Raw genomic sequence first — 24,488 nt, forward strand, 5'->3', positions numbered from 1 at the left:
CTATTGATGCTTTATTAAAGATGGTCGAGTATGGTCATGCTGGAAGGGACAGAGTGCTTTGAATATTCAGCTTATGCCTTGTGATTCTCCCAAGTAGAGTGAGTGGCACTAGGTGATATAACCTGGGAAACCCAACTAGGGGCTAAATGGAACCAAGCTTTATCCAAGGGTACTTAATCTGTGAAGAGCTCTGATTCGTGATCTGAAACAAGAAGAAGTAGTAACTTCTTATCTTTGAGGTGTAGGATTTCGCTTAAATGGTATATAAACTACAAATTAGGTCTGTGCTCTGGCCTCTGTGAATCAGCTTTTGTTCATTCTGCTTGTGGCTTTATAAATGAAGCCGAATTCTTCATAATCATCGTTCAGTCATGAAAATAAAGATCTTGTAAGCTTTGGCTAGGGGCCGTCTACAAAGTTTTCAATTGATAGTTTCGTCACCTCCCCAATCTGCAACAACTAGCAAAATAACTAAAAAGCAATGCACGGAAAAAAAAAAGAAGAAGATATTTGAGAGCTATGGACTCTTCTCCAAAACATGTGTATCAAAACATACTTTCATCCTTCTACAGGTAGCGGACCGAAGATTCTCATTTGCCACATTTAAAGTGGAACCTATACGAGAGATACAGTGTAGAACGCATCATACATATTTCACGAACCCAGCTGCAAAATTTGCTCTGTGGTATTGTGTGTTTCGAGGGGCATTTTTCTGCAGCTTTAACTCATGTTTCCATCAACAGAACATGTTCTTAGAGATGCATGCAAGAAATCTACAATTGATCGAAATACAAAAACGTGTTTGTATAGTACAATACAATACACACCGTATTCTCTAACTGCCATTCATCTGGAAGGATGGAGGAAATTTACTGTCATCAGATCCTCTGAGTCTAGACATTGTTTCCAGAAAGATACACGCAATCAAGGTTAGACCAAGAAGAAAACCATAACTTATCTTCCATCCCGGTCCGGCATCTGCAATATGAATCCCTAGTATTATGTTGACAGCTGCTAGAAAGATAGCAGTCCTTCCAGTCCAGCTATGATACCAATTCCAGTACTTGCGGTTTTTGCTATCTCTACTCGGTCGTGCAAAGAATGCCAAAACCTATGGTGAAATTGTAAAAAAGTGTTAAATAACATGCAGGATTCGATAGTAGGCTAGCTGAAGATATTTAAGTTCAGGGGCCACCAACCTGAAGGATGCTGAGGACAAGCACAAAAATCCCAATGGTTTTATGTCCAACAATATCTACCTGCAGCATGTGGCTGAGCGAAAGTCCGACAACAGCTGCAGCAACTCCTAGTATGAAGCCTAGAAATTCAATTACTAAATGAATATAGTACCACAAAGGATCCCTGTGCCTCAGGTATCTCGCAACAATTGCTCCATAAGGGAGAAATAGACCCCAACCCAGTACGCTCAACGCCCCATGAGTTTTCCTCATGTCATCAACTCTATAAAATGTACCAGAGGGAGAGGGTGCAGAATCTGAATTCCCTGATCAGCAAGCAAAATTAGAGATAAGGTCCACAATGAACTCCAGTTACGAAGAAAGGTTTCTAGTCAAATTAGAGAATAAACCTATATATGGAGTCCACACAAACCTGAAGAAAAGTCAAATGTTATTGTTGTTTTGTCATCATGCAGAGAAAGATGGTGGTGCTGCGGATAGGCACTTGCATAAGCTAATAAAATTGGTTGTCTCTTTAGACGAACTGGATATTTCAATTGGAAGGCCAAATATATCCTTGCTCCATTTAGTGCAACATATGGTGGAACGTGGGTCAGAGGCAGTTCACCTTTATCAGGCTTCACAGCTGAAGGGGTGAAGCCTTCTACATAATACTGCTTAATCCTTGCATGACCTTCAACATTCACCCATCCGGCCATACAGCTAGAATTTAGCATCATCCCATCTTTCGAAAAACCTATGCCTGCCCATCCAGTGGTGTATACAGTTGATAGTACAATTGTGACAACATTGCCTTCTGTCTGGGAATACTGCAAAACAAGAAAAGGGCAACGCATCTGTCAAAAAAAAAAGAAAGAAAGAGAATCCGTTTGAGTATATAACTATTTTGTGTTCATGTTTTAGACGGGCCGGGAATGACAGAAAGAGGATGAGAGAATGGCCCTGAGGATGTAATCCTCGTTCTACAAACAACATAAGTTAATATTTGCCGCATTTGATTCCCATGTCTTGTCGAAAATAAGTGATATGCACTGCAAGGTGAACCGTTAATTTGTCTGACATTCAGTATAACTTACTCGTAGAACGAATGTATTCCATAGCCGTTTACAAACCATATTCGGCAATTTGCCATATGGAAGGGGAAGGAATGAAGACATATCACCGCTGCAGAGTGCTTCACCATCGATACCAGGGGAACCATCTGCCGCGACATTTGATTTTTCTGAATAAAACAAAACCAGGAAAAATATGAACAACTGCGTCGGTGAAATTCTGAAGCTTGAATTTACATCCATGGACAGTACAGCAGACAGGATAATGCAGGAGTTCTAGTGGCAAATGATGGTGGTAAAGGTGGGATGGCAAGGAAATATTGGGAAGCAGGCCAGTTGGCAATAGATTTTGATTCGCATTTTCTTGTTCTTGAAGGTTTATGTGACATATGGTGGTCGTGGTGGGGAAAAAGGGTGGTGGTTGGTTGGAGGTGGCGGGTGATCATCATTCCCGCCAAACCCTTCAACCAACAATGGCAACATCATCCAACTGTTAGTCTCTCTCATCACTCATGGTGAATAGCCAAGTGAATTTTGATCAATAGGCTTGAAATGGACTTTTTGTTAAGGAGGTCTTGCGTAGAAATGGGTTAAAATTGAGAGTAAGGTTAGCTGTCTTTTTGAAAACAAGTTGATACATACCTCTTTCATCTTAATTCACTGGGACTGGGATTGCATCTTCTGTACTAATTTGTTTATTAATTATTAACTTGCTCGTAGTCAGAAGGTGCAGTGTTAGCATCATGTCGGAGTTTTAGGATGGATATTCAACTGGTTTACCTCAATCAATCTCTGAACCACTTGCAGTTTGTTCTACTTTTACCCTTGAGGTTTGGTTTGTCAACTTTGTACTCATCTAACAAACAAACCACAGTATTTTGGCTCTCTAATTTGGTGCAATTCACTCTGCCTTCCTAATTGCAAGAAAATCTCACAGAACCAACAACCTTGATGCCTATAACTAAAGAACAGTCATGGGACCTAGCTTAGCTGACTATAAGTAAAGAACAGTCGTGGGTCTGGCCTTTGGTGTCCTCAACTGGACCACATGAGACTTACTTTGCGTACTCTCGTACCAAGAAACCCCAAAGGAAGACACGGTATTGATTTAGTTACAGAAATTAATGTCATAATCAACTTGCCAAACCTCAACATATTCCATGCTTCCGCGTAGCTTATAGCATGATGTAGTTGTAATATACACTCCATAATTTTCGTAATGCATATCCAATTTCAAGTTATATATACAAGGGGGAAGAAATAGGTATAGGCTGTAAGTACTATCTATTGAAACAATAAATCTTTCCTTCTGGTGAGTTAAATACACTAATGCGAAAAGATAATGAAACTTGTTATGCACACCGTTCAGTTCAGACGAGTCTAATCGACATTACATGCACAGTGGGATTTTCATACTTCGACGTGCCTCCGTAAACGAAACTTTGACAGACTTTGCTTATAGCAGCGGCAGGAATCGTTCCTCTTCTTCTTGGTACTTGGTGGTAAGAAACTCAGCACTCATCTTGGCGATAATCTGTAGAAGTTCTCCTCACCACTTTTCTCATCCACCTTAACTATCCATTTGCTCTTATCTGTTTTCTTAACAATACCACCTTTTTTCTCTGCTCTAGAGAGGCTTCCCCGGTCCTTTTCCCTTTTATTATGATCACTGAATTTTCCTATCAATGTTATCTCCATCCCTTTGCCTATGGGATGCTTTATGGACCTCACTTTAGCCTCTTTCTCAACGCCTCTCAGATGGCCTTCCAAACCTTTACATCCTTCCACCAAATTATTCGCCACCACCACAGATCTTCTTGGATTCACATTCAGCTGGTCCAACAACTTCTTGTAATTATCACTCGTGCAATCAATCAGAGAGAAATCAATGTTCTCATAATTGTGCAATACATCAACAGGGTCTCCAGTTTCAAACTCTACTATGTCATTTAGCCCTGATTCTTCAATCAATTGCTGGGATTTGTTCTCTTTTACTTCTGGAAGAATGCACACAAGTTTGCCTCCGGTTTGGCGGGCGGCTGCTGCTAATGCCACCGTTGATGGAGAGACTTCAGATGTGACCTCAACCATTAGCTGCGCACGAATGCCAGCAGCTAATGCCGATATGAATTCAGTGCTCTCAGGCTCTTTCTGACATTCACCAGGGTTGCAGTTCTCCTTGTGTTTACCGCACTGAAATGAAGGGGCGTAAACGAGACAGGAAGTAGAGTTAGCCCGATGAGGATTTGATGTAATGGTATAAGAGTATTTAAAAAATCATTCAAAAAATTGATTTGACTTCAATGTTTTCTTTCTTTCAGATTCTTATGATTCTATGAACTAAACTCCACACCAAATGGAAATGTCCTTGTTGCATTTGCAGTCAACTTCTGTAACATAAAATTTGCTAACAATGAACTTCATTCGATTGACATTTAAGCACCGTTCCATCGATTATTTTCCGCCATTGATTACATTGAATACAACAGCCTCAGAAGTTGACACAAAACCTTAGAATGTAAGATTAGATGCCTAATTATCGAGCAAAAGTGAATCAAAATGCATCGGTAAACAACAGGGAAAAGCAAAATAAAAATGACATCGGTAAACAAAGAAAACATAGTGCTTTGATCTATTTCACCTAATCAAAAAGTATTCGAGGGGCTATTCGATGACATGATAGCAATACACAGCATTATCCCGGCTGTTCTATAATTCCTTGGGTTACCATCGAACATCATAAGAATCAAAATAGATTGAAATGACCAATGCAACAAATTGCACATATATAACCGACTAAATACCAAAACATGGACAAACGTGGTGTTTAAAAACATGCAGAAAACGACAAAAAAGAGGAAGGTACCGACCAGTTTGAGGGTATCAAGATATGCATTTGTCGCATATTTTGCTGACCATTCCATCTTCAAAACTTTGAAACCTGTACAACCCCTTCTCCCTTTCTTTCTCTTGCCAAATCAACTCTATAAACTCAAGAACAGCAAAATATCAAAAGCAACTTTTATGGCTGGCAGGAACAAGAACTAACTTATCAATATTGTGTACTCTTAAGGGATTAATGAAAAGCGACTCAAGTTGGAAGTCTCTATTTTGCTTTAGTAATGGGTTTTTAATTATCTTGTATCTTTTTTCTAGGGTGTTAATATTAACTAGAATGGGAGGACAAAAGGGTATTCACTGACGTGGGAAGGAATGAAACTGGCGGTGTTTATAGGCCTTGGACAAACCGCGGCCGAGTATCCAGGAAGAACTAGAGAAATTCATGCAAGTATGCCAATGCCCCCCGCGTTGGCCGTGACATGGTGCTCATCCATTTCCTTATTTTGAGTAAAAATCTTTGACTGTGAAAGTGAATCCCTCTTTTCAAGTTACGCGATAATATTTGCAAGTACATGTATAGATTATAGTGTCTGAGGCCTTGTTTTTGATAAATTAGTTCACCACTTAACCACCAGCTTTTGGTCTTGGAGCTACCACCAATGCATTAAAACTTGATGAGATGAAAGGCAAGATTTGAAAGTGGCTCTACTTAAAAAAGTGGCTCCCACCAATTTGCCAACATTAAAAGTGACTTTACTTAAAAAAATCCAGACAGGTGCGTTGTGCATCCGTCTGAATGTATTTTATCAAACGCAATCGAAGGAATTACGTTGCCATCTTTGGTGTAAATATACGTTACATGTACTAAGCATTACTTAGATATTAATGTATACTAAAAGTACATGTACATAATATGGTCTAACCAACGTTGATGCTGTATTCAACATCAAAGATATATGATAACTGGCTTATCAAAGAAACTTGATTTCTTAACCAATACCGATTTGGCAGATCACTGACAAATACCTTAATGATTCCCAGTTACATTTCGGAAGGGGATCCATCCTCAGTTATTAAACTTATCCAAAGTAATGAAAACATTCTCTCGGATATTGGCTTGATAATTGAGAATATTCATTTAGCTTTCTTAGAGTAAACGTATATTGGATTCTTAGAGAGGCTAACTACCAACAGGGGTTGGTCCGAGTGGTAAGCGGTTCGGATTCGCTTAAGCAGGTCTCGTGTTCGAGTCCTAGTGTACGCAGACACCCCTGTTGGGAGACTCACCCACCATAGCCAGGTGCGCGATGCGGGTCGGGTCCGGATTAGTCGGGGCAAAGCTTCGGATACCGGGCGGGCAACCAAAAAAAAAAAAGAGAGGCTAACTCACTTTGCAAAATCACGCAATCTTGCAAAATCTTTTTGGAACTCCCCCAATTGAGCTTTGTCAGACAAATGGTGGTGGACGAATTCTAACAATCTCATTAACAAAATCGTTCTTGTATTTTATCAAAAAGAAAAAAAAAACATTGATAATGTGAGAAACCATCAGCAGATAGCTAATTATTAACTTATTAAAGCCGTGTCAAACTCAAATGCAGGGAATCAAACTCGTCAGAAATGATTTGCTGTAATGCGTATTAGTTGCCTATGGTTAATCTACTACACTACGCCTTCCGGGCATCAGTTGAGGGAATGCTTTACTTCCTTTTTGATTTAACGATGTTGCAAAATTCATTTCATAATCAATTCTATGACCAACTATTTGCATCGTTTCTCGATTACATTGTTACAAAGACTTAGAATTTCCAATTGATGAGTTTAAATGCCGTAACATGAATTAATTGTAACAATATTTCGTTTGAGCACCTGAGAGTTTATGTAAATATACTATCTATCATCCACGAATTTAATCTACCATCTATTCAACTATTAAAACATTTACAATCTTCATCTCTCCCATCCCGATCCACTCTGTGCAGACCAAAATAAATTGGGGAAGTGCACCTCAAAAAAGAAAAAATTGCCAGCCCTTTCTTAGAAATTTTTTGGTCCAAAAAAGGAAAAAAAAAAATTGCCAACACTTTCGAAAAACTAAGACAAAAATAGCCGATGAAATTAAGCAGCACCGGGGTCGATCTCATTGGATCACAAACGTCATTAACTAATGCTCATAATATTATCAAACTATATATATATACACAAATTAAAAACTATAGCTATATAAGTTAAACAAATGAATATTCCTAGTACTAATTGGTGTTATCATTGAAAGCGAAAGGGTCATCCCCAACGTAATTTCCAGGAGGATCATAGGAACATATTGCAAAAGTATCACCATTGGAGCATTCCACACGAGCACATCCCAGCCTCACGCTCTCTCTCCACACGATTTGGGTATAATGCCCGCAGACTTTTCCGGGCTTGCAGCTAATTGTGGCCCGGTCATAGTAGCGATGTTCCCTCACCCACAGCCGCACCGCGTCGGCCGCCCCCCAGTGGTTTCCCTCACCCCAGAAGATGTTCTCCCCGTAGGGACCGTCGGAGTGGATCAAATCGCAGTCTTGCTTGCGCTTTTGGGCGTATACCCGGGCATAAGAGGCCAGCTTGGAGTCCCACACGAAAGGCGGTTCGCCGGCGTGGAGGCGGACTTTGTTGTGGTCTGCTAGAAATGCTTCATCATCTGCTGTTAATAACGATGGCGGTGCCAGGGGTGGTGGACGTTGTATTTGATGCCCTTGGCATTGGTTTTGCATGGAGGAGGAATTAACTGCTAAGATGCATGATGACATCATTATGATGATGATGATCGAGGCGATGAAATTACTAGTACTCCTACAAGTTTTCCAAGATTCTTCCATTGCTTTTTCTTTTTCTTTCTTTCTTTTTTAATTATGAGGGATTTATTTGCCATGTATGTCTGAACTGAAGGATCTTGTGAGTGTGGAGGGGCATGAGATCGAAGATGGGAGAGGGGACAATGGACAGCCCTTCCTTCCTTGAAAGACCATTTCTCGCTGAAAACAGTGAAAATTTCTGTGGCGGTCCCAGCAGTTCGCTTCATTTGTGAGTGTGTGTGAATGGGCTCCTGAAGCCCAACGAAGCCCACTAAAATTTCTTAGCCCAACGGTTTGGGTCTCCGACCCGTATATGGGTATAATTATTTATGTAACAAAATCTATAATTTATAATTATACACATCATGATATAAAATGTTAATAATTTATATATTTATATTTATACTAATTCATAATTATAAAATATATATTATATATAATTATGTATTTAATTATGAACTTGGGCCGAGTTCGATTTGATATATCTTGAAACTCATATAATAGTATAAATTGATTTTGAACATTTTAATTTAAGTTTAAAGTCCAAAAGCCTGTGTAATTTCCTCAAAATTTTTAAAATGCACATCTCAAAATGCCCAAATACAAAAAAATTTCCCTCTTCTTTCTTCTTTTCCTCCCTCACCTCAACCCATCACCACTTTCACCATCGCCCAATGCCAACCGGCACTTTTCTCCCTACTCTTCCTCGCTTCCTCTCCTTCTCTCTTCCCCTTTCCTCTTTGCCACCCCCTTCTGGTTGCATGGCTAGTTTGGACGTACAGTTGGTTATGCGGCTAGCGGGGAAGGAGGGCCAGAGGAAGAAAGAGAGGGAGGAGGTGGAGAGGAGAGAGGGGAGGAAGAGAGGGAGGAGAAGAAAGGAATGAGAAGGAGGGAGGAGGAGAGAAGAAAAAAGAGGGGCAAGGTGGTGGTGACTGTCCATCATGGTGCGGCCAGCGACCGACGATGGGAAAGGAAGGAAGAGAAAGGGAAGAAGAAGAAGACAAAGAAAGGGAATCGACCGAACTAGCTCAGTTGGCCATTAGAGAGAGACCAAAGTCCTTCCTTAGGCGTAGCCAAGAAGTTTGGAACCCCTGTTTACATTTCCCATCCAAGATTTTTTGAACACTTTTGGTGGTAGTTTAGTTCTCTTCAAGTTCTCAATAGCTTAGTTAGCTCTATCGCCATCCTCCTCTCCCTAACACAGGACCAGTTGTAAAAATGTTATGTTAAAAAAAATGAAAGGAAAAGGGAAAAGAAAAATAAAAACCCCTCCCCTTAGCATAGGATAAGTTGTAAAAATGTTATATACAAAAAAAAAAAAAGGAAAGAAAAAAAAAAGAAATCTTTTCTTCAAACCCTCAAATATACAAAAGTTTTTTTTACAATTTCTATAATAACCTATGATAAAATTTTATACAAGCGACCAAAAAACTTATTTTTAAGTCTTCATGATCGATCTCTTTACGCGTTGCACTTAGAGACCTTCTATTATGTGCTCAATACATGGACGTGCCATCTGACAAACATGTGAATCTTGCATGTCGCCTATAGACACCAAATGTGTTATGATGCATTGTGCACTCAGTTTATATCATTAAAAAAAATAAACCTTGTTTTTGGTTAATCAAGAACATGCATTATAGTTGGTTGTAGACTTGTAGTGCCCTGACATGCGACATAAGCTTTGGATCTTTACAGTTATTCAATATAACATTTTTAGTGCCATCGTATTATTCTAGCTTGAGCGGAACTTTGTGTGTTGCAATGGTGTTTTGCAAATAAGGGTCTCTCTAAGGCGTATGCACTAAGCATTTATTAAAATGGAATTTAGGTAGTAATATTTTAAAAAGTAAAATTAAATAAAAAAAAAAGTGTATAAATGTAAGGTTAGGTAAAAATTATTAGTATGTGTATTTATATGATAAATTAAATGTCATTTACGTATACTATCAAGTGCCTAGTGAAACTTGTTAGAAAACCCTTGCAAAAGATGCGTTTACTACTTGAGCTAAGGGCAGCTAAATGTCCTTCATTTCTTGATTAAAATCTGCCTACAACTAGACAGGATGTAATTAAAATCTTTAAATAAGCAAATTTAAATTTTCAAGTTGAAAACAAATTTAATAGATTGCTTGAAAAATTTCTGGCCGAATAAACGCATGAACAAGTTTTTATAACACTAACTTGCCCTAATTAAGGCCAAATTTAAGATACTAAAATTGTTGTTGTCCAATACGAGCAAACTTTTTGAATATGAGCTGCCAATACTTAGATATAAACCTCGTACCAAACTGAGAACTTGAAAAGGCCGGACTGCAATGAACCAAAGGAGCATATGTGCATCCTCTAGATTATTCATCCAATCTACATTCGGTCACAAACTGGGATGGCTGGAAAATATGGCTATATCATAAACTAGGTTTATTGAAATTCTTTAGTACGTTATTGAAATGGGTTTTTTTTTTTTTTAACAAAACAAATGCATAGTAGTTGATTGTCTTGTGACTTTAGCAGCACCGGTGCGTGTTATTCAGCTGCGCTATCTCTTGGTGGATGGGTACTTTTCGTCTGTTGAGTTCATGAATCAGGACTAGCAGCTAGCTAGGACTGCATCCTTGATGAGCTGGAGTGATAGCTGTAGGTCATCAAGCAGCTGGTGAGGGTCAGGAATGACGCTTTCATCGACTGATAGAACCATAGTCATCTTGTTCACATAGCTTTGGAAATTAATCATCAGTGCCTATCAACAAGGCAAAGCAAATCATCAGACGATACTTGTTTGCCAAGCCAAAGATAACCCATTATTATCTTTATCCTAAGTTTATTGTTATGAAGTACTCACATGGGGTTGGCCATAAGAACCTGAAGCAAGATATGCAATTGGATGGCCATAGAACCCGATTTCTTCTTGTGGTCCAACTATGTTGGAGACGCACATTGTTGTCTGCGTGATAATTCTGTGAGATAGGTCACTGGATGCCTGCAGATTGGTTCAAAGAATATGCATACTTGGTCAATTTTTAGGTTCATCAGCAATGGATACTAGTATATCTTAATTGCTCCTCCATATTAGAAAACACATTGAGCTAGCTTTTGTAGTTGGTACAACCTTAACTCCGAAAAATTTGAGCACCAAATCAGCAATGGAGAATGTGTAAACGGCCTCAAGGGAATTCTTCTTCCTATCAATGGTTGCCTTTGCTTCTCTAACATAATCCAGAGGATCGTCTCGTAATGCAATTTTATAGGGAAGAAGCACGAAACCAATCCAGTTTCCCCACTTGGCTTCAGCGTCTTTCTCCATCATATCTGCTAAAACCTGCAACAATTGTTATCAGATTAGACATATAACCTGATCATTAATTTTCTTTCTTTTTTTTTTCTAGAAAAGTTCACATACTGAGATGCAGACACTAAATGAGAATTAAGATCTTTATTTTGGGTTCACTATCATTATTCCCAATTAAGATCACAGATCAGTCACCTGAATTCCTGCAGATGGCCTCAGGTTAATCAGGATGGTTGACCTCAGTCGAATATTCTTCGGCAGGTTGTTTCTCTTCTGAGTCTCCCCCTCATCTTTCTTACCTTCAGCTGGAAAGTGGAATCTTTATTACTAATGAGCACTAATGCCATCTAAATAGTCATATTCATCTCTAAAGTTGTATGGACTTACAGATGGGTTCACTCAAAATATAATGCTCAGAAAGCACAAATTAATGCTTACTGAGACACTAAAATATTTTTATCAGCGTCTGACTTTTTTATGGAAACAATAAGGTGTCGTAATCAATGATTAATTATTCAAAGATCTGTGAAGACTTACCATATCTCCGATTGAGATACCGAGACAAACCAGCTTGCGTAATTCCAAGTGCAACATCGTTTATGGTCTATCAGATAGAGTAAAATCATTTAACTAGTAGCGACTCAAAATTTGTGACATCCAAATCATTGAAAGAAATATTTCCAAGAAAACGTCAAAATGAAAAACATAGAAAAATAAAGAAAAGAAAATTCAAAATAATTAAACTACTTGCCATGTTCATTGCATTTTTCACCACCTTCATGTCGTCAAGGCTAACAATCCTGTAAACAACTCGCCTGGGGTTTAACTCGGAACATGGGGGAGCCTTGATTGGAGTTTTGGTATCTTTCAAAAACAACGCTGTAGCTCCAAACATCACAATGTCTCTTATGGTATTCCAAATTAATTGGATGAACAACCATACAGCAATTAAGTAATACTTCCAGAACTTCGGCTTTGAGAGGCCTGAAAACGAGTTGGTGGTCTTCTTATTCTGGCCTGGAATTGTTGGCAGTTTATCTGGATCAGCTACTTGGCGGGTGCAAGCCAGTAGAAGGGACATTAGAGACGTGCCATCTCCCAGAGAATGATGGATGCGGACGACCGCAACACCTTGAGCATCAGATGTTTTGACATTGAGAAGATGGAGGTCCCAAAGAGGTTTAGACTTGTCAAGACTGGATTTGCTAAGGTTGTATACGTAGTCCTCCACAAACTTGTCTGGTGATCCCATGTTGCGGTCCAGGTCTGGTACCACAACATGCTGATCTATGTCCACCTTTGTCCGAACCCATTTCATCTCTCCAGTTTTCTCATCCACAACCTATTAGTATAAACCAATTAATGTGGTCATCAGTAGACATCACTATATGCTACTAATTGAAATTAAGGCTGGTATGAGATTGTATCTTAGGCAAGCCAAAATAGTGATAATGAATGGAAAAATTGGAAAATTATCAGTTTTAGTTTGAGTGAGAGGAGTGAATTACTGTACAGGGAATTTCAATGATCAAGGTTTGTTGTACATTTTTGTAGCTAGGCAACACGCCCTAACTTATATATAGTTATGCCTATCCAAATTCATACAAGTGATATGTACATTAATACTTTGACAATACACATTGTCCAGTAAGATTGTGCGTGCCTTGCAACTCATTATTTTCCGTTTATATTTGAGAGACGATTCCACGCGCCATGCATGCAAGCAGCTTAAGCAGATTTCTCTTGGAATTATTCGTGCATTCACTAGTTTGACAGCTTATGTATGGTACCAAAGAATCACTAGTAAAAACATTGATTTCAGCCTTTCAGGCTCTGGGCAAATGCAAACTCTACATAAGTGAACTTTTCCTACTTCAAATTCTAAGATCACCTGGGGTGGGGATCGAAATAGCTTCAGATCAATCTTGAATCTTTAGAATGACAACGTTTAGTTTTCCAGAAATCTTGTTTAAAAATCACAGAAAGAAGGTCTATCTTAGCTATATATATATATGCTGTTATTAACAAGTAGTAAATGATTTGTATACCTGCAAGCTTGAGAAGCGAGGATGCTTAACCAAAGTGTGCATCAGCTTCTCCTTAATAACTTGTGGGGAAAGTGGAGTTTTGATTCCCAGGATGGTCGTGACATGGACATTGAAGTTGGGCTCGTGAAACAAACGAGCTGAGGGGCTTAATGGTTCTTCTTCTTCTACCATATTCTTGTTAGTATCCGCTTCTACTTCTTTACTTTTCCTCTTGGTTTTAATAGGTTTGAGGCCCCCTAGTCTCCTCCATCTTATGCCTGTTGGAGAATCCATTAGCTTATAGATTCTTTTCGTCCCGACACTTGAATCAAGATAATGGACTAACCACCCCAGAAAGAAATGGTGAACTGATAAAGAGCTGATCTTTACTGGCGGAAACTAAGAAACTACCCTGTAAGTACTCTAGAACTATGTAGCAGAGGAAAGCCCTGGTCCTGATGGTGCAACTCTTATATAGATACAACTTGGGACATGCTGAGGAGCAGCAGAATTGAGTTGGGTGGTTAGATGGGAGGAATCGGGTTTCTAGATTTAGATTTATGGTCTTTCATTTATCAAAAAGATAATTAAAGAAAAATTGAACTTGGGTCATGCACACCTCATAATTGAGACAAAATAGATAAGGCTTCCCAAGCATTTACTGCGATGATTAAGATTTTATTTATGATAGAAGGTCAGAGAGATGATTAGTTTCTTATGATTGCGCAAAAAGAAAAAAAATTAGCCAACTCAAGTACTACATCATCACAACGTTCATGCAAATGACGGTCCCAGATGTCTCGACACATATATTTTGGTGTGTGACAGATGGATAAATTTTAGTCGGTGAAGCTTGTGCATCAGCATCATCGTGGTGATCATCATCTGAACTGGATATGGGTTCGTCTCGTTGGTTGCTGAGACGGTGCAATTAAAGATTTTTGAGTCACTGGGCCGATTGCTATCCAATATGCACCTCATTTTATGGTTGGCAGCAAATACTAATAAGGGAGTCCAACTGCCCTCCGATTACACCAGTCACTGGCCTTCTTATGTCAATGTTTTATCAATAGTAGTGTGGTAGTATTTATTGTTCCATAAGATACAATAACGGTAGGAAAAAATGATCAGTTTTATTCCTTATATTTCACAAAAATATTCTTTTCATCCCTCACTTTTAAAACAAAATAAATTTTATCATTGATATTTTAAAACTGAAACTATTACATCCCTGAAATCAATTTTCAATCTGAATCCAACCACCCAACAATCCGATGACAAATTTCAGGGTATAATTGGTAGATCACTTGGTTAACTCAACTTGATATTCACATGAAATTTAATGAACCAAAAAAAAATTATAACATAAAAAAGAGTGATTAATCTTTCCTATATTGTCATTATATACACGGATGGTCTAGATGCTTGCCACATCATTTCAATTCAAATTTAAACACCAAACTTTGTATGTATGATATGTATCTAGACTCGCAAGTATACATACTAACGGTGCATGAAAAGATTTACCAAAAAAAAAAAAAAAACCCTACTATTCCAGAACACATAACGGCCTTTTTATGTTTTAATTTTTTAATTTTTTTTTTCTTTTCTAATGCAATAAATGTCATGTAAATGTGATGGAGTTGACCGAGTGATCTATCAATTATATCTCCAAAATTTATTATTGGGTTATTGGATAGTTTGATTCAAATTGAAAGTTGGATTCAAGAATATAATAGTTTCAATTTTTAAATGTGAGGAATAAATTTGCTTCGTTTTAGGATAAAAGGAATATTTTTGTAATATGTAAGAGATGAAGAGTCATTTTTCCATAATTGCATGATCATATTCATCCTTTAAGTTATGCACTAATTCATACATTTGTGCTTCAGGGTTTCTATTATCCATCAAAACCATCCCTAGCCAAAGAAATACGAAACAAAAAGGGATTAATCTGCTCACAATTGTATGGTCGAGCTGTGAACTTTGGAGATCCAGAGTCAAAATTTACAATGGAAGTGTAGGCATCGAGTGAATTAGAACTGATTAATGCTAGTGAGCTTTACGTCGATTGACTCCTCAATGAGAAAACAAAGATCAGACTTCGGCAGGATTGATTTCGATAAAAGTCCGAGAAGACAAATGCCAGCCCACGATTTTTCTAGCAAATTTTGAAATGTGACGTTATCGACCATCCAGCCAAACAAGTCGAGAATTCTTACGATTATATATATCACACCTAGCAAAATTTGGGACTCAAAAAGCAAAGCACTCGGGCAGAGTATCCCAATTATTTAGAGTGATGAAACCCGTAACATCAAATGTAGTTCAAATCTGCTCAACGTTTGCCATTTCCCTCTGGGACTCCGTAATGGACTGCAGATGTTGGCTTATGATCATTACTCTAAATTTAAGCCAACCATCCTGGTGCTTCCTACGTTTTGTAGTCCCGAATCTGCACCGGGCATCATATCTCTGGGTCCATCTGCAGAGAACAATGTCACAAGCATCGCTGCATCCTGATTCAAAAGCATAGGGTTCTAATTTGAAGCTGGCTTATGATCAAGTGAAAGAATAAAACTCAATCAGACAGAGAATGAGATACACTGGTTGTAGTAAAACAACACTCCCAACACATCAAGATGCTGGTTAATAAGCGCACTCCAGAAACCGACAAAAATTTCTGGTCGCGTATGGATATTAAATCTACACCAGGATACAATAGATTTTCCCCTCGTCCACCTGCTCACACGTGTAAGAAAGGCTAGGCAGACATGCCAGTAGCTCTTCCCTCAGTATAACCATAGAAAGAATGGCGTGTCAATCAAAGAATTGCAGCTTCCTACCGCTAAATTCCGATCACCTGCTATAGAAGTATGCAAGGAAAACCGTCGACCCACATTATCTATTTGGACCAGGCAACTGTATCAATCTCCGCCTGAGCAGCTCTGTACAACTCCAATCTCTTTGCGAGAGAGACCCGTCGCTGCATTATTGCTGGATCCTCATCCAGCAGAGTACCCAATTGCTTTCCCTGCAAAGCCATATTAAAAGGTGATTTTACAATTTCATAGTTCCTTCATGGAATTCGGTATAATTCAGGCTGATGGGAACTCCAGCTAAGGATTCTTTACCTCCTTTTTGCCCAACTCAGTAAAAAATTGATCGAGTAAGCTGCGTTTGGCCTCACGTACTTGACAATAAACGATTGATTTTGGGATGGAATTTCTTAAGGTTGCACAAACCATATTGACGTAAGACAACACATTTGACCCTGTTGGAGAGAAAGAAGAGCCATATTTACATCAAGCAGATCCAAGACAAGCCAATTATTTTCACACAGCACGTCTGCATAAATTAAAATCATCATAACATGCATTTACTACTTACCGATTCGTCGAAGGTATGAATCATTGTATCTATCAAAAATTGAATGCGTGGGATTGCCACCCTTCTCAATATCTTGCGGAAGCTTCCGGAAAAAATCAACAGTAAGATAACTACATTCCATTTCAACAAGCTGTAGAGTTGCTTTCTTGCTCTCATCCCTCATCCGCTCCAATGATTCAACAGCTGCGCTTCCGACCTCAACTCTGAGCGAGGGATACTGTTTTAGCTCCTGTACAGGAGCAAGCAGTCATCTGTTAGCGGGAAGTGCCTCAGAAGCACCATCACTCAATTAATTTTGCATGAAACAATCTTCCCATCATCAATAATCTCAACTTTCAACTAAATGGCTTATTCCTTCTTTATTTCAGATTTTCCCTCTACCTAGTTTTGGTTTTGGAAGAAAGCAGTGTGGCAGATTACAAAGTGGCAAAAATGCGTTTCTCTGTTCCCGAAGCAAAGTGAAATGATGGCAAATTTGCTATGAATGGATTACATAAATTTAAATACCAACCAATCACCATAGTTGAGCGCTTGATTTTAGTCCATGCATATATAAATCAAATTTGGAATGCAGTGAAAGAAAAAATTGAGGAACTTGCCATGGTCTCGCTAATTGACTTGTGAACCAGGTCCTTCAGTATAGCATGAACCTGAAATTATATAATGATAAGTTATCACACATCTCCACTTTTATCCATAAGTATATTTGTTAAGAAGAAACTTCAATCACATTATAGATGTCACAGAATAAGCAATATTGAATGCAGACCTAAGATATTAAGCACCATTAAGTTGAAAAAAGCATACCGCATCAACAGCAGCCTCAGCAGGACCTTTAACGGTAATCAAAGAAGATTCAATGAGACGACGATACCCTTGTTCAGGGGCTATAAGATGGGGCTGATAACCATCAGCTTCAGTGATTAGCTTCCTCACATTGTCCATTGCAAGATGCTTGTCAAATTGCAACCTCTTCAATGCAGCAGGTAGTTGATTGTCAAAGACGTAGTACACTTTATCACCACCAGATCGGCTGCAAGGAAAGTCATTACCAAATAGAAAAAACAATTACCATCTAAAACAGACAACATAGAAGAATACAGCAGAACCCTTTGTGATACATACATTCCATCAAGATGTTCCTTGAATATTCCATCAAAAGAACGGCATATTTCCATTATCATGTATAACTTTCCCTGGATTACAAGAAAAGAAGAAAATGTTACATGTGCTTCATGCAACAAGCACAAAATTTAGGAGGGACGACAAAACTATTGAGCACTCAAATTAAAACCACAGCAGTTAAGAGCAGCAGAAATTAATGTCAATGGGCAGATGGTTCAGTAATGTGACAATCACCATGTGAAAGACCAGCCAATACCAAATTGAAAGACAACAGAATGTGATCCAGAAAGAGAGAGAATTATAAAAGGAGCGCATACTTACCCCAGCGTCAGTGGCAATAGGCTTCCCAAGGCGGCTCGACTCTGTTTCTAGTTCTATAATAGTTTTGTTGATAAGTGACTGGAGACCTGGAATCCGAGACTTGATAACAGCCTCCAAATGCTACGGCAAAAGAATTAAATTAGACGATCCAATTGACATCATAATCACACAAGTTAGCATAAATGTGTTTCTAATCATATAGCACAAACAACTGAAGCTATCTCACATGTTTGAATGACTACCTATCCATCATTATCTATCATGTTTACTGATAATGACAAGATTTTGGCGTTTAGAGCCACATAAAATGTGCTTAGGCAAAAGAGCCCTTACTTTTGAAAGGATTTTTCCAAGATGCTCAGAACCCATCCTATGAGCAAGATGCTTATACTCTGGGGTACTAGAAAAATACTCTCGCTCTCTACGCCTAGCAGCAATCATGTCCACATTTTTGTTAATATCAGCCTGTGAACGATTTACAACACCAATCCATGGAAACTGTAGCTTGTAGGATTTGCCTTCCAAGATCTGTTGCGCAGAAGGAAAATTATCCATCAACAAGAAGTCATCGTTTAATGGGAATATTTAAGATTTTAGTAAATGCAGAAGACCAGAAAACAAAAGTTATCAGATAGTTCAATTCAAATGGTAAACTCATTTAAAGGATCTACAAAAAAAAAAACAAAGTATGAATAAGAATATGTCATAATGCAATTCCTTTATAACTTTGAACTTCCAGAAGTAAAGCAGTAATACAAGAAAGACAGACATAGACATCATCTCATAGGACTATTATACAGAATCAACGTCACAGTGTGTGATCCCATAACGCAACACTTTAGTTTTTCTCTTTCTCTTGTAGGCAAAATCGAGACCACCTATTGGAGTTACCCCACAGGAGCCACAGAGTGAGTGCACATATGTGTGTTGTAATGTGTTTTAAGAACAATGATGTCATCAACTGTAAAATGGAGGCAGGCCAACAGTGTTGCTCACTGATATTTGACTTAAAATTTTAATCAACCAACAATTAATGGCAGACCAATTTTTTTTTGCTCATAGACCAATATCTAATCCCAAAATATCAATTTGGTATTCAAAAATGATGACGTGAATAAGCAAACAAAGTACAATTTATTCTCCTCTTTCAATTGTAAACTTCAAATGGGCTCATCCTACACACCATGCCAAATTATAGCCTCACAATACACCCATATAAAAATATTAATGTATGCACATATACACATGAACACTAAGTTAAAAAACAACCTAAAATTCTAGTAAAACTGACAATCTAGAAATGCAAACTTACATCAACAGCATCAGTACCCTTGTCCATAAGATCAATCTTCGTAAGAACTCCAAACGTTCTCTCCCCTGAAAGAGACAATCAAGCAAGCACAGAATCAAGAGTCTTCTTTTTTCCCAAAAAAAAAAATGAGAATGAGAGAGAGAGAGAGAGGGAAAAGTAATTAGAGTTATATTCTTACTACAACCACTAGAGAGAGAATGCTTCATCCCCCAAAACCTAGAAATCAGTACCTATGCAAGTCTGATATCTGCAAGGATACTAGATTCATTACCCCTAATACTGCATAGCTTATTCTCAACCTGGTATTGCATGTGGAATCATTATTTTCCAAATTCTTTCTGTTGTTTTATCGTTTGCTAGACACAGCTATTTTTGCCATTGACATGCGCAACTTTCCTCCTATTTTGCATCTATCACCCAATGACTTATCTCTCAGATTTTGCACTGCCATAATCCCACATCATAAATCATTCATATTCTAGCTTTTTCTCCCACAATGTACAGACCTAAAGAATTGCCAATGATTGGGATTTGATTAAAGGTAGGCCTGTGAACACTCTAATTATCATACCTTTTGGATCTACTTCACGAGAAATTTTAATTGCATCTGATGTAGCCAGATCCTGATTAGCTGGAGAAATTGCCAGAATTATGCAATTGGGCTGCAATACCAGAGAATTTTCTCAAAACACAAATAACAAAATAACTTTTAGACTCAAATAAAACTAAGAATATCCAACACTATTCTGAATCCTAAAATTGCAGTAGTTATGATTTATGATACTCTAGCAGAAGTTCCAACGTTTTAGCCAAAGCTTTTAAGAAACTCTGCTACAGTTTCAAAATGTAGCAATTTACCTTCTCAATAAAAGCCCGCACCATGTTTTCGATGTCCGCAACAATGCTGTCAGGCTGACCCTCTACAGATGATCCAAATGTAATCTCAATGAAAGCTACTTTGGGAATCTAAGAAGAAAAAGTACTAGGCAACAACAACTCAATTCAAAAAATGAAGTAACAGCAGATGTTAAACTCACCAACAGCCACTTTTGTAAGTCCAGGAAGATCAATCAATGTCAAGTTCACAACTGCCATGATGAGAAAACCAACAGTGAGATGAGGCAATAATAAGATATACAAGAAAACCAATACGATGTACAGGAAACTAATTTGAATGAGAATCATGTAAGGAAGGAGATGTTGCGGAGGACTGTTATGAAAGAAAGAGAAGAACTGGAATATCAAAGCAGTGCATAGATGAGTTTTTCCTTCAGATTCCCAGCAATAATAAAAAGATATGGTTAATGGAAATTCTAATATAAAATTACAAATAAATAAAAAGATAATGCAACCATGACAATAACAACAAGTTCCAAAGGCAAACCCAAAAGAGGATCAGCAATTGTTATTCTCAAACTGAAAACCATTTGCTTAAAGCACAAATGTGAACAGCAAACCCAACTGTAATCAATGAGTGGATAAAAGAAAATCCACTAAAAGCAAATCCAAATTGTTAATCAACAAACAAGAACCATCATCAGCATATTCGAATTGATGGCCATAGTCGGGCATAGCATGTAACAAAGTGATTACACTTCAGATGTCATATCCACTTCACTACATGCACTATTTAATTCTCAACATCCTATCAACTTACAGGATAAATATTAACCACCAACATTCTTCATAAAATCAATTCCCATCCAAATTATATTTCAACAAGCTTCTCATACAGTATACCAACTCCTCAAAATAATAGCATCATATTTTATTCTGAAAAAATTATTTAAGCAAATAAGATTCTTCAAATGTTTCGACCAATTAATCCCACCATCTAGAACGAATCACTTACCATAAGGGGAATGGATACTAAGATAGATTGGAACACTTGAAATCTGTTTGGTTCGTCCCGTCTCTCTATCAGTTTCATCAGCAATCTCCTTTCTTACAGCAGCTGCACAGAAGACAGGTGAGCATTAGCATCTTAAAGCATATACAACAACATAAAATCAACACAAATATTCTAGTCAGAAGGCTCCCAAATCCTAGCAATATATCTTACTATACGGAATCTCTGGAGACTAATGATGTGTAAAATGTATCACATTTTTATTTACCTAAATATAGCCCTTACTAAAGGTGATAACCATTGTTTGCTATAATATACTGTATAAGGTACCCAAGGGATGGCAATTATATCAAACAATAACTTATCATCTAATTCTCATTCATACTTTATCTTCCCAGCTAAATACAAACATAAGTATATCCTCATTAAATCTAAGAACATCCATAGAGGGTGCATAAATAACTAATGGCAATAATGCTCCACATAATGTGCATGGCTTAGCTAAAAGAAGAAACCCTTGATAATTCCTCAAACATTATCCAACAAGATAACCATTGCAAGTGGAAAGAAAAGCCAGATGGGGACATTCAAATAACAATCCTGTTTTCCTCTTATTTTTTGGCTGACATATTTCTCAAAAACTTACCAAAATCGGTGAACCTCTTCCTTGGGAGGTGTCCAAACTCTGCATATTCTCTTCCTTCCTCAATGCGGTTAAGTTGTAGGACAAGGGGTCGCCGGGTAACAATACCTGCAGACGACATGCAAAGAACATATTAAAGGCTTAATCTAAGGTATCTGGACAGATCATGAATCTGGAAACAAATGTCTAACAGTAAGGATATAAGCAAAAGACATTTACCAGATCCACGGGGTAAGAAATCCTTTCCAACAATGCTTTCAAGCACTGAAGACTTCCCAGAACTCTACAAATTATCAAAACTTCAAGATTATCAGACTAAGAAGCTAAAGATGATAACAAAGAAATCAAAAGTTTTGAGTTTAAAATAAACCAAGGCGTGTGCATGATATAGGTCATGAACACCACTACAATGTCATGCACACATGCTATTGTTATAGACCAATTAGACTTCCAAACCCACATAGCAAGATGAAGCATAATGCCATCGCAATATAAAACCAGAATGGGATAGACAGATAGGACAAACAAATGCTGATTGAGTTCAAAGATTCAAAATCGTAGATACTCTATTTAAAAGTCACTAGTCTTTCAGGCTAATTGCCTGCATTGATTAAGCACAGTTGGAAACAATCTTGTCAATCATTTTATCACCATCTGACTGTGCTGATTATAAAAGATAAAACCCATTAAAAACATGATGACATTTTTGTAATGTTATTTAATGATCAAGATACAATTTTGTCAAAACGTGATACTGCATATCCATAACATACAACGTCTTCTGTTAACCAATATCTTTTTAACAATCTTTACTGAAAGAAAGAACTCAAGTACCAAAAACAAAACAAAACGTGTTACAGGACATGAGGGCCTACAAATAACAATCAAGTCCTTGACCAATTCCTAAGATCATGACTTCCTGGACGTATAAGCATACATGTTACGAATAGAATCGAAACTAATAATAAAAAAGCAGCAAAAAAAAAATAGAATTTAACAACTTAAATACAAATTAGAAGTACCCAAAGATCAGAAAAAAACTGTAGATCTGAAATAAAATATTACAATACCTAGAATACATTCAGTAACATTAATTTTTTCAACAAAAGAAGATCCAAGAAAAAATTTTCCATCGCATCTGAGCTTAAAATACAGATAAATTCGGAAAAGAAGAAAAAAACAAATGCAAATACAATAACAATATAAATATGAATAAATGGAATAAGATCTACAGGAAATCAAAAGCACCTGGCCACCGACGACGGCGATGGAAGGCAAGGCGTCCCAAAGAGTGGGCAGAGCAGTGTCTTCGCCATGATCGCCTAAAGCTGTGCAAGCTTTCTGTAACCTATTGACCAACGATATCAAGTTCTCCATTTTTCGTTTTTATTTTCTTTAATACCTCCCCTCCTCTTCTGAGTCGAGAAAGAAACTTAAAGATCCGCCGAGTTTGACTCGGTACAAACCACTAACGGCAATATAACAACAATATCCTACACAAGAGATCGGCCGCCGATCTACTTGTACGGTGGATCGAGCTAGAGAGAGAGGGAGTGGATTGCCGGCGAAGCAAGAAGGTAATACACGTACTATCGAATTGGCCGAGAAGGCTATAAATTCTGTATTTAAGTTGGGGCACTACTGATTTTCGCAGACTGGGGAGTTTTCTTTTTTTCTTGAAAAAAGAATTGAAAAAACGAGGAAGAATTTAAACGAAGAACCGCGTGGGAGTCGGTGGGGGATGGGCTGGTCCGACCCTCAACGATTGGATTTGGAAGTCGTGCGGTTTTTCTTGTACGCTGCATTAGGAAAATTGCCTCTTTCTTGTTTCCTTCTTCCTTTTTATTTCGGTTAAAATTTCCTTCTTCGATTTAATTAGGCAACTTCAATTCCCTTCAGCTTTCACAACTGTTTTGTTTCTAAATTTTGTATTCATTTATGAATATTTCTAATGAGTGCGCAATTGATAATATACCTAGGTAACACCTAACTGATTTTATAAATATGTATATACACTAACAATTATTATCCTACTTTGCATTTACAAAATTTTTTTAATTTAATTTTACATTTTTCAAAATATTAACATTTGAACTGCATTTTTATGAGTGCCTAGTGATATTCCTTAAACAATCCTTTATTTTTTAGATTTGGATTATTACCACTTTACTCTCTTAACACTTGGTGCCACAATCAATTTTCATCTTAATGTTACTTTTTAATTACTTTACCCCAAAACTGATGGTCAAATTTAACCGAATTTGTTAATTCAAGTGAAAAAACATATTTAACCTTTAAAATTATTATCATTTTACTCTCATAAACTATAATCTTATTACCAATATACCTCTAGAGTTATTTTTTTAGACAATTTATCCCATCATTAAACAAACTAACAAGTTAAAAAAACTTTAAAAGAAAATATCATTCTCTTTGTATAATAAAAATTATTAAAAATCTAGAGTGATTCTTCTCTTTTTTAGTATAAGAAAAAAGTCAGAGCATTAGTCTTTTTCTTCTTCATAATCTTATTAATATTGAAAAAAGAATAGAGAGAGAGAGAGAGAGATTAATTCTTTTTTAAAAAAATATAAATAAGAAAG

General features: G+C 37.5%; 5 protein-coding genes across 6 annotated transcripts; all 5 read right to left on the reverse strand.

The window, feature by feature from the left end:
* Window positions 1-509: 509 nt before the first annotated feature.
* Window positions 510-2,642, reverse strand: LOC113733308 (cytochrome b561 and DOMON domain-containing protein At3g61750). Of its 2 annotated transcripts, none has more exons than XM_027259629.2 (4): window positions 2,276-2,642; window positions 1,612-2,008; window positions 1,200-1,495; window positions 510-1,111 (listed from the first exon to the last, which is right to left on the reverse strand). In XM_027259629.2, the coding sequence occupies exons 1-4, from the start codon at window positions 2,492-2,494 to the stop codon at window positions 836-838; spliced, it is 1,188 nt and encodes a 395-aa protein (XP_027115430.1). In that variant the 5' UTR covers window positions 2,495-2,642; the 3' UTR covers window positions 510-835. The 2 variants fall into 2 exon arrangements, with proteins under 2 accessions (XP_027115430.1, XP_027115429.1); XM_027259628.2 differs by having other exon boundaries at window positions 1,200-1,504; window positions 2,276-2,638.
* Window positions 2,643-3,769: 1,127 nt separating this feature from the next.
* On the reverse strand, window positions 3,770-4,342 carry LOC140036472 (uncharacterized). Its single transcript, XM_072077910.1, has one exon. It carries the CDS (start codon window positions 4,340-4,342, stop codon window positions 3,770-3,772), a length of 573 nt encoding a protein of 190 aa, XP_071934011.1.
* A 2,829-nt stretch (window positions 4,343-7,171) lies between these two features.
* Window positions 7,172-8,209, reverse strand: LOC140037385 (pathogenesis-related protein 1C-like). The gene has a single exon (XM_072081507.1). The coding sequence runs from the start codon at window positions 7,951-7,953 to the stop codon at window positions 7,345-7,347; it is 609 nt and encodes a 202-aa protein (XP_071937608.1). The 5' UTR covers window positions 7,954-8,209; the 3' UTR covers window positions 7,172-7,344.
* Window positions 8,210-10,243: 2,034 nt separating this feature from the next.
* Window positions 10,244-13,775, reverse strand: LOC113733309 (wax ester synthase/diacylglycerol acyltransferase 11). Its single transcript, XM_072081266.1, has 7 exons — window positions 13,267-13,775; window positions 11,970-12,560; window positions 11,756-11,822; window positions 11,414-11,523; window positions 11,039-11,248; window positions 10,772-10,909; window positions 10,244-10,669 (listed from the first exon to the last, which is right to left on the reverse strand). Exons 1-7 carry the CDS (start codon window positions 13,537-13,539, stop codon window positions 10,520-10,522), a joined length of 1,539 nt encoding a protein of 512 aa, XP_071937367.1. The 5' UTR covers window positions 13,540-13,775; the 3' UTR covers window positions 10,244-10,519.
* A 2,045-nt stretch (window positions 13,776-15,820) lies between these two features.
* On the reverse strand, window positions 15,821-23,484 carry LOC140037122 (dynamin-related protein 5A-like). The gene is made up of 16 exons (XM_072081267.1): window positions 23,134-23,484; window positions 22,105-22,168; window positions 21,889-21,993; window positions 21,246-21,347; window positions 20,431-20,481; window positions 20,252-20,313; window positions 19,965-20,055; window positions 19,394-19,458; window positions 18,415-18,609; window positions 18,082-18,201; window positions 17,761-17,831; window positions 17,443-17,668; window positions 17,235-17,285; window positions 16,636-16,864; window positions 16,380-16,519; window positions 15,821-16,279 (listed from the first exon to the last, which is right to left on the reverse strand). Exons 1-16 carry the CDS (start codon window positions 23,260-23,262, stop codon window positions 16,151-16,153), a joined length of 1,830 nt encoding a protein of 609 aa, XP_071937368.1. The 5' UTR covers window positions 23,263-23,484; the 3' UTR covers window positions 15,821-16,150.
* Between the last annotated feature and the right edge of the window lie 1,004 nt (window positions 23,485-24,488).

Source organism: Coffea arabica, chromosome 2e (genome assembly GCF_036785885.1).
Source record: "Coffea arabica cultivar ET-39 chromosome 2e, Coffea Arabica ET-39 HiFi, whole genome shotgun sequence".
NCBI lineage: Eukaryota > Viridiplantae > Streptophyta > Magnoliopsida > Gentianales > Rubiaceae > Coffea > Coffea arabica.

Bases quoted from the DNA above. Each gene is read 5' to 3' on its own strand.
- LOC140037385 (XM_072081507.1), bottom strand. From the start codon at position 7,953: ATGGAAGAATCTTGGAAAACTTGTAGGAGTACTAGTAATTTCATCGCC.
- LOC113733308 (XM_027259628.2), bottom strand. From the start codon at position 2,494: ATGGATGTAAATTCAAGCTTCAGAATTTCACCGACGCAGTTGTTCATA. The intron at 1,505-1,611 runs GTTTGTGTGGAC...CTTGCTGATCAG, and splicing joins AACATTTGACTTTTCTTCAG to GGAATTCAGATTCTGCACCC. The intron at 1,112-1,199 runs GTTGGTGGCCCC...ATTTCACCATAG, and splicing joins TTGTCCTCAGCATCCTTCAG to GTTTTGGCATTCTTTGCACG.
- LOC140037122 (XM_072081267.1), bottom strand. From the start codon at position 23,262: ATGGAGAACTTGATATCGTTGGTCAATAGGTTACAGAAAGCTTGCACA. The intron at 17,286-17,442 runs GTATGCTTTTTT...ATATAATTTCAG, and splicing joins CTGAGGCTGCTGTTGATGCG to GTTCATGCTATACTGAAGGA. The intron at 16,280-16,379 runs GTAAAGAATCCT...ATGGCTTTGCAG, and splicing joins CTGAGTTGGGCAAAAAGGAG to GGAAAGCAATTGGGTACTCT.
- LOC113733309 (XM_072081266.1), bottom strand. From the start codon at position 13,539: ATGGATTCTCCAACAGGCATAAGATGGAGGAGACTAGGGGGCCTCAAA. The intron at 11,524-11,755 runs GTAAGTCTTCAC...TCCACTTTCCAG, and splicing joins GTATCTCAATCGGAGATATG to CTGAAGGTAAGAAAGATGAG. The intron at 10,910-11,038 runs GTTGTACCAACT...ACCAATCTGCAG, and splicing joins TCAAATTTTTCGGAGTTAAG to GCATCCAGTGACCTATCTCA.
- LOC140036472 (XM_072077910.1), bottom strand. From the start codon at position 4,342: ATGGTTGAGGTCACATCTGAAGTCTCTCCATCAACGGTGGCATTAGCA.